The 9,497-nt window shown below is 33.1% G+C and overlaps 1 protein-coding gene across 1 annotated transcript in view; it reads right to left on the bottom strand.

Annotated features, from left to right (window-relative positions):
- The window catches only part of LOC119839448 (putative transporter svop-1), a 10,784-nt gene extending 2,515 nt beyond the window's left edge, over nt 1-8,269 (bottom strand). The window contains exons 1-8 of the mRNA XM_038365712.1: nt 8,221-8,269; nt 6,973-7,134; nt 5,841-6,003; nt 5,354-5,475; nt 4,627-4,871; nt 1,759-1,910; nt 1,395-1,521; nt 391-525 (exon numbers count right to left, since the gene is read on the bottom strand). Coding sequence (XP_038221640.1) covers nt 391-525; nt 1,395-1,521; nt 1,759-1,910; nt 4,627-4,871; nt 5,354-5,475; nt 5,841-6,003; nt 6,973-7,134; nt 8,221-8,269 — 1,155 coding nt within the window. The remainder of the gene's footprint in view (nt 1-390; nt 526-1,394; nt 1,522-1,758; nt 1,911-4,626; nt 4,872-5,353; nt 5,476-5,840; nt 6,004-6,972; nt 7,135-8,220) is intronic.
- Between the last annotated feature and the right edge of the window lie 1,228 nt (nt 8,270-9,497).

The raw sequence follows: 9,497 nt of genomic DNA, 5'->3' as shown, positions 1-9,497 counted from the left end.
AGCGATGCTGGCGACACTCGTCTTAAAGACAGCCACGTGCACCTTCAATACAACCACGTGCAACCCTTCATCCGTTATATATATATAGCTCCTCGGAAAGCAGTTTCTACAGAAAAAAATCGGAAACATACTTCTTAGTTGCTCTTTTAAAATCGTGTGTATTTTAATTCCAATTATACCAATAGGCCTAAGCAATAAGTTATAACATAAAAACTAGAATATATCCAAAATATACAATCATTTAAAATTGGAGTGTCTTACCCAACTTTTTTTGCTTTAATTATCGGTTTTTAAGATTCCCAGGAGATTGAAACTATTGTAAAATTTGAAAAACTTTATTGAAAAGATTCAAAAAAAACTTGGTATGCTAGTAACATTTTAAGCGCTTACCTGAAATGAAATTATCAAACGTTTCTTTCCAAAAAGATTGATGCTGGAACTGAAGATGCAGTTCATTACTGACAATAGAAGATATATGGTGAAAACTGACATCATGGCGAACTCGTTCAGGCTGCAATCACCATTCTGCAGGTTATGAGGGAGAATGAAGAATAACTTGAGAAAACGTGTTAAAGTATAAAGGATGTCATTGTCTTTTTTTGTGAAATATCCTACTAATATTATAAATGCGAAAGTTGTAACGGTATGTGTGTGTTTGTTGCTCTTTCACGCAAAAACTACTGAACCGATTGCTATAAAATTTGGTACGTAGACAGCTGGATAACTGGAATAACGTATAATTATAATTTTTTTATAATAACATATGATATAATTTTTATCGCGATATTCCTACGGGATACGGACTTACGCGGATGAAACCGCGGGGCGCAGCTAGTCTTTTATAAAAATCTTTTTCGTTTTCTTTTATTCATCGTTCTCGTTCACAGTCTTTTTCTATCTATATTTAGAATGTTTTGTAATTATAACTAATGATATTTAAACTCATATTATAAAGAGGAATCTTTTGTAGGTATATTTGTAACGTTTGTGCAAAAACCACTGGACAGATTTCGAAAAATCTTTCATCTTTAGAAAGCTGTAACAACTGGCGAAACCGGGGCAAGTCTATTATAAAATACAAATGTATTTGTGTAACGTAGAATGGCATCACGCATCATTATCAAAACCTAACACATCAGACAATTTCCGCTCTTCGTGAACTATCAAATGCGTGAAGTTAAACAGGCATAAAATGTTATATTTTCATAGTTTAACTGATATTTCTTCAGTTTTCATTTTATAACATCCTTCTCCTGATACTAACAAACACAACAAAACAGAATTAGCGACATCGCTCCTACTGCTCACGCATGATACCGAATCGTGCCGAAGAGAATTAATTTATATATGCAATATTAAATGAAAACAAATACAGAATTGTAAACAATTCTAACCTCGGTCGTGGTTTGGTTTCCAGCTAACCTCAGCATGTCACAAAAGCTGCAGTCGGTGTCACCAGCCTCCAGAGAGCGCATGAAACCATCTGAGATAAAGGGCAGCCATATCAAAAATGGCTGCATACTGAAAAGGAACATTTTTCATTAAAGTACGTTTCATATTTCGCTCGATTAAGTGAAGGGTTCGGAAAGCTAAATTTCAGAGGATTTCAAAGGTTTGTTAATATCAAAAAAATACTTGTATATATATATATATATATATATACCAACTATTTGCCGGCGATAATACAGTTATTTACAAATTAAAAAGCCCTTACCCTAATTGTCTACATTACAACTACCATTTCTAAATATCAATTACCTAAAATAACAGATGACCAGGAGCAGGGATAGCAGTAAAGTGCTTTTAAGTAGCGGTGGTTTGAATAACGTGACTGTTTGCGAAGCGAATGTCGACCACATGCTGGCTCCTGGAGTATCGCCTGTAGTCTCATCTAGTGTTATGGATTCAACCTGAAAAAGGGTTAAGAAGTTTTTAGAACTAATGTAACACTAAAACTAATGCTACCGCTGACGCTGGTGATACAGCTCACATTGACACTACAGGTATCGCTGAATACTAATAAATATTTTTTGTTCACTTGTAAACGGGTAACATAGGCGAAGCCGGGACCAGCGGATAGTTATTTCATAAATTATATATACCGTAAAGCACTACGAAATAACTAATAGTATTTCAATACCTTCAGAACCTACAGCAATATTTATACAATAGATAAAATTGAGAACTATTCGAATATTAGGAGTAAGTCAATGTGTGAATAATTAATTCTCTTATGTATAAGGTAATATAATTTTGAGACTTGCAAATGTCTATAAATTATACCTAATAACTAAAAATAAATGAAACTCTTGCATAATATTTATGAAATTTCATCAAAATATCTCGCGTTAAACCAATTAGTACGTATTATGTTTATTCCAAAATTCTCTTATTACGAGTATGATATAACTACACATAGTGATAAAAAATTCTTGTGATGGTTTAGAGATTTCATTTAACACTAAACAAGCTGAAATAATACCCGACTGATAACGTTTTATAACCACGAACAAAGTTTATAATATATTACAATAGATACGAATTTAAATGCTCTGTTGGCGAAACAGTATCATAGTTCTAGAAAATTCGTTTATAGGACAACGTCCCAAAAACAAACGAGGTCCACAATTACAAAGCAATTTTTTTTTGGTCTGTAGTACTTGATAATTTTCGTGGGTTTTCTAATTGGCATGATTCTTTGTTGTTTGATAGGGAATTGCTGTCGTTGAAACCCTTTTAGAATTTGGAGTGTTACCTCCCCCCAGGGGCCTCGGTAGCATTTTTATAGAAAAGAATTAAATCAGATAAATTGGTTTGCACTTGGACAAATATTGACTGACCTCTAACTTTTATATATTACTAGCTGCGCCCCGCGGTTTCACCCGCGTAAGTCCGTATCCCGTAAGAATATCGGGATAAAAAGTTGCCTATATGTTATTCCAGTTATCCAGCTGTCTACGTACCAAATTTCATGGCAATTGGTTCAGTAGTTTTTACGTGAAAGAGTAACAAACATCCATACATCCATACAAACTTTCGCATTTATAATATTAATAGGACTAGCTGCACGCCCCGGCTCCGCCCGGTTTGTCATTTATGGTAATTAAAATTATTTAAACTATCCTATCTCTCAAGTTGGATCGAACTGCACATGGTGTGCGAATTTTATTATAATCGGTTAAGTGGTTTAGGAGTCCATTGAGAACAAACATTGTGACACGAAATTTATATATATTAAGATTAAGTATGTCTTTATATTTTTCTTTTAACCTGAGTATAGGAGTCGAACACGCTTCGGCACGAATTGGGCCAGCTTGCATAGAGGAAGTTACCACATCGCCACAGAAAATCGGCGTGAAATAGTAGTATGCTAAGTGGGTTGAGTAAGCTGGAGGCCTGCATCCTATTCAAGACGGGCAACGAAATTACAGCGCCTCTCTTTAAATATTTAATATTTACAATGGTCCAGCCATTGTTAAAACTAAATCACCGTTAAAAATCTACGTGATCCTTAAGTACTTTAGGCTAAATATATATACCACAGCTAGTCAGCTATACAAGCGTTGTTTTATTTATAATTAAAATTATTAACTTTAAAAAACAGCATATAAATTTCTATAAATTTTGTCGCACGAAACAATGTTTCAACTTGAGTGTTATCAGATATGTTATAATTACGTTTTTTGAAGACCCCACGTGACCATAAAATTCACTTAAACTTACTCCATATCCTACTTCCTACTTCCTACTAATATTATAAATGCGAATGTTTGTAAGGATGTGCATGTGTTTCTTACTCTTTCACGCAAAACTACTGAACCGATTGCAATTAAATTAAAGGTACGTAGACAAATAGACAACTGGAATAACATATAGGCAACTTTCTATCCCGATATTCCTACGGGATACGGACTTGCGCGGATGTAACCGCGGGGCGCAGCTAGTATTTTATTAAATTCATAATACTCGGATGACGAGATGCAAATTGGTTTGCCTACGCTAAAAAAACAAATCGAGTTGTCCATATCATCCTGTAATATATGTAGCTTCAACATTCAATAAATTTACACTCGGCAGTAGGTACCATATAGTTATGCGTCAGGCCCATATAAGTTGGCTATTAAAAAGACCTAACTAAAAAAATGGGCTTTACCCATTTCATGCTTATCAAAACTATAATAGCAAATGTATTTACACATCTTAAATAAAAACATGTTTCCTGACTTAGGTATGAATACATAAAGTTACATAAACAGAGTGTAATAATTAAAACAAACGTATTGTTCAGTTTTCAAGTTTTGTTACTAATTTTAAAACGTTTTTACATATGATCGTTGTTTTGTTTATTTTTACTATTATTTATTTTATTGTTTAACACTTTTTTGTACAATGCGTATAAATATAACAATTAGCAAAAACAAATACATAATAGCTATTGTACAATTTGGCGGCCTTATCGCTTAGTAGCGATTTCTTCCAGGCAACCTTACATCATTCTGTTGAACATAACAAACACAACAAATAATCGAGATATTCATTCACACATGAAATCGTGACCGAGGGCAGCGGGGATTCGTGGATTCGTTTTTATATAATTAGAATGGAATTTAAAAGAAACCAACTCACCATATAGTCATCTCGGCTCTTCCCAGTATTAATCAAATATATGTTTTTCAACACATCGATAGCCTTTTCATCTTCACCAATGCTGACCAAGAAACGCGGGCTCTCGTATGACAACCAGACACCAAAAGCGCCAATTAAAGATGGCAATGCAAATATTATATTCAATAGTCGCCACGACACGAAGTTTATGTTCAGAAATGGAATGTAATACGAGATCTTGACGTGCAAAACTGGGATAGAGAGAACTGTAAAGGAAAATTGAATTTTATTTTCAATTGATTAGATTCTAATTTAAAAGAAATTTGATATTTTAAAGACCGCGAAATAGTATAATCCATACTATCTATACTAGATCTAGTATATATATATATACTATATAGTATATATACTATCTATACTAGATCTAGTATAATTTACGGCCAATACAATACAATACAAATATAAGTTTTTTTGACCGCGATCATTTCAATAACTATTGTTCCGATTTGAAAAATTATTACGATCAGATAACCTGTTTAACCTGTTATAACCTGTCCATTTATGAGAATATATTTACAGTTATATAACATCATATTATACTTGAGAGAAACCGCGGGTCACAGTTATACAAAAAATAAGCGTTAACCAAGTACTGTTAATGAATTACCAACCAAGTAATGTTAATTCAACTAATCCTAACAAAAGCAAATTAATGAGATACAAAAATTACACAATTTGTGATACATACTTGCCATTAGAGCTGAAGCGAAAAATATTTGTGTGCTCAGACAGGAGACGAGCAGAGATCTCTTGCTTTGTGGTGTTAATTCACTCAAAAAAGTAATTGCGACTGGATAACTGGCAGCTAATCTAAAATATACGATAGCAGGATTGATTAACTAGAAAACATTTTACTGCTAAAAATTGTTGTCCCTAACCTGGATAAAATGCCTAACATTTTTGTCCAGATGATGGACATTATTAAAAATAACATTCAAAATATATAAGTAACCAACTTCAAATTCGTACTAATTCTTTTCTGTTGAATTTTGACTATAGCATAAAGGTTTAGTCAAAAATCTAGCAATTTAAAGGCGTTGAATTAAACAGTATGAAAAAAAGTAAAAGATAATAATTATGTATCGTATGTTTTGACAACACTCCACTCTCCACTCTATATATTCCACATTACATTTCATTTTAGGTCACAAGAAATCTGGATGTATTTAACTCACGCTGTAGAAGAGAGAAACTTCAATACGCTCAACGCTATCCAATTTGGAGAGATGGTAGCCAAGAACCCAGCACAGAAGCCCAAAGCCAGAGACCAAAGTAAAATCTTCCTTCGTCCTCGCGTATCAGCCAAGTAACCCCAAATCTGGGACGATGCTATAATACCTGAAAAATAAATCTCATAAATATCATCACTATGTTTGAATCTGGGTAAATGTATAACTTTTTGGTATCAAAAGCAAGCGAATGTTTCAGCATAATTATTGTTTGCAATTACATCATTAGCTGTTATTATGTTTTACTAGATATTTTTTTAATGCCTATGTCAATATAAATCTACACGTCTTAATCTTATAATTTCTTGCAACCGTAATTACTGTTCACATTTTACTTTATGTGCACCGTCATTATACCTGATTTTCAATAACTAACATAAAAATAATCCCTGCCTTTATGTGAAGCATCTATCCTCGTACAAAGCAGACGCAAGGAGAACGTTAATAGAAACTTTCCAATCTAGATTTAATCTCATTAACGTTCGCTATCGGAAGGCAATCATACAACCTAGACCTACAGCCTTATCAATGTAAATAGAAAATAACTTTCTAGTTAACATTGTTAAATAGCAAGGCCTGTTTATGTCCTGACTTCTGTTACTATTATTATTATTAAAGAAATACTAAATACGCATTACAAAATCTTAGGAATAATCTGCCCTTATTGGTCGTTTTTAAATAAACGACCTAACAAAGTAGACAAATAGCAAACTCAAAAATTTGCGAAACACTTGACCCATTTAAACTTTTGTTAAATAATGAGCTAGATCTTACGAATGAAAAAATAGGGTACGAATGGAAAATTCCGTCATTTATGAAAACCTCGCTTAAAAAGACCTGACCATTGTTTATTCCTACTTTTGCATACTGCTACTGCGTAGGTACTACATTATTTTTACTGATATCTGAGTTGTTTTATGCTTTATAATTATATGATACCGTATAATTACACAATTCCTACGAGTTCCTAAGCTGAAACTTTAAGTTGACTTTTACTTTCAGCAATAGCATTATTTCATATGTGGTAAAGAATAAAATGTCTTGATTTTTTCTAGATTTTTAGAATATATATTCATACCGAGCAAAGGCGTTCCAGCTATCAGCCCCTGCTGGTAGACCGTGGTCTTCAACTCGCAAGCACTAGCTGGAACCAGGAACGAAACGGAGAAGACCTCAAAGGCCATGCTGGTCACCACGGTAAGGTTCAGTATGAACATCAGGCAGTTGAATTTACCGAAGCCTGAAAACGAAACGAGTATATCCAATGGACAGAACCAAAATAGACATGTGAAGTCACCAGCACTTGACTAGCATGGATAAATATCACATGCAACCAGACTACACACTCCTTGGAGACCTTATATAAGATTCTGCTGAAGATGACAATGGCAAAGAATGGATTAGATATAAAGAAACAAAATGTAACTACTAATAGAAAAGCAAGTCATCATGCATCATTTTTCATATCTTTCTCCAAAGCCGCATTAATTTGTTTTAATACTTAATATCAATTAATAAGTGGTTGGCTATTATTATAGTACTGAGTAATGAAAGTACTGGGAGTTTATTGTAGAATATGTAAATAAAAAAATAGAAGAGGCACTCGATAGAATTGGGAATAAAAAAGGAAACTAACCATAAAAAGGATAATATCTGTTTAATGACATAATTGAAGAATATTTAAACATTTGTCATACAACTTCTATGACAAATGTTTAAATAAATTACAGCATAATATTATGATAAAGAAATAAACCTATTAACATTTTTATTAGTTTAAGTAAATTATTTTTAACTTAACATCACATATTGACACACGCATTAAGCACTTATTAAAGTATATTTTTATTATTATTGTTGTAATCATATTTCCTTATAACTTTTTAAAGCCATTGTAGTTTTTTATGAGTCATGAAAACACGATCATCAGATCGTCCTCTTCATGACTATGATTGCTTATTTTGTAATACCCTGAATGGTATATTTTGTAGACCAAACTATTGAAAACCTTGTCCAAATTGTCTTGCCGATATAGTAAGATGTTTTTATTGGATGCTAGCGGTCCGCCCCGGTTTCACCCGTGGTTCATTTGTTCTCTCCATAAGATCCTTCCATGGGTATTAACAAAAACGTAAAAAAAATTGTATGAACGGTTTTCGAGTTTTACGCATATCAATATATTTACCAATTAATTATTATTTGTATAAATTATTTATTTTATCCAACTGATCCAATTAATATTAAACTATAGGAAGTCCCAGGACATATCATTTTTCAGCTATCGGCTTTTTACATGCTATATTAATAGAATTGTTAAATTACATACCAGCCATGCCCAGGGCCTCTTCGAATGGTACTTTGAATATTTTGGACATATTGTTTCGAAACAAAAAGCACACACACTTTCCATCACACACTTCACGAACACACTCACATTCCCTCTGTTCTCTTACCTTTATATTATTTTTGTTATCTTCTTTAAATCATGACGTAATTATAACTATACTGTAAATTTGTTTAGGATTTCAGGCGCAAATAACTTTATTAAATACACGAACGTATATTTAAGGCAGAAATAAACAAAGTAAGGTAATTTGGAACGGGTCTATTGGATCACAATTAATTTGAAAAAATATATATAATCTCTTTAAGTCTAAGTTCAATATAGAAACTATGATAATAATCTTAAGAACTTACTTGCACTCGCGATTATTTTTATAAAAAAAAATATTGCTTAAACCAATTAATAATTCTAATATTCTTAGTATTGACTATTAACCTCTTATATTCAACTATTAACCTCTTCTTATATCCAACTGTGACTTGAAATTTTCCATTAACATTTTACCATGTTAAAGTATAGTGTGGTAATAAATAAATACCATTTTTTACCAATGCTTTTTTTAATGTATTAAATGGCAAGAAATGAAAATTTTTACAGCAGACTACGCCCCTTTGGGATTTACTTGAGTCGTGGGGACCGTGAGGACCCAATACAAAATATTGGGGAAATCTTGCATGCATCCCACGGTCCCTGGGAAAGGAACCGTGGGTCAGGACGGATTCCTACAGCTGTGTGCGTCCACAGTCGAGCCGCTTTACTGAATGGACCGGGGGCTTGTTGGAACATGTCCGCTACCACCTCAGCAGCAGTCCATCACCGAACAAAACGCCTCGCCGCAGCGGACGATGGATTACCTCCCCGATCCATCGTCCCGATAGTCGTGGGTTCTTCCTGGATTATGCAGATAAAATGATTGGAAAACTAAAAGGTTAAAAAATACTTCTCTTTTGAGGTCTACTGATGGTATAGTCTTAGAGTCCGTATAGGATGTACCCTCACCAATTTGATAAACGTATGAGATCATTTATGATGTATTTTTAATTTATAAACACGACTCTAATAGCTTGTCTATTGAAAAGTATTCGTTGTTATTTATTATTAATATTAAGCATCACCCTCACTAATGGGATAAACAAACAAATTGAGCATCATCTGATAGTTTTTAACGTACAGAATTTACATTTGTAGGCTTGCTTAACTAACTTTGAATATAAATCAGTTATATTCAAAGTTATCGTGCAAGTATGATATATATAAGT

The sequence above is a fragment of the Zerene cesonia genome, chromosome 3 (genome assembly GCF_012273895.1).
Source record: "Zerene cesonia ecotype Mississippi chromosome 3, Zerene_cesonia_1.1, whole genome shotgun sequence".
Taxonomy (NCBI): Eukaryota; Metazoa; Arthropoda; class Insecta; order Lepidoptera; family Pieridae; genus Zerene; species Zerene cesonia.
Note: the sequence above shows the minus strand (reverse complement) of the source record. Positions and strands in the feature narration are given on the sequence as shown.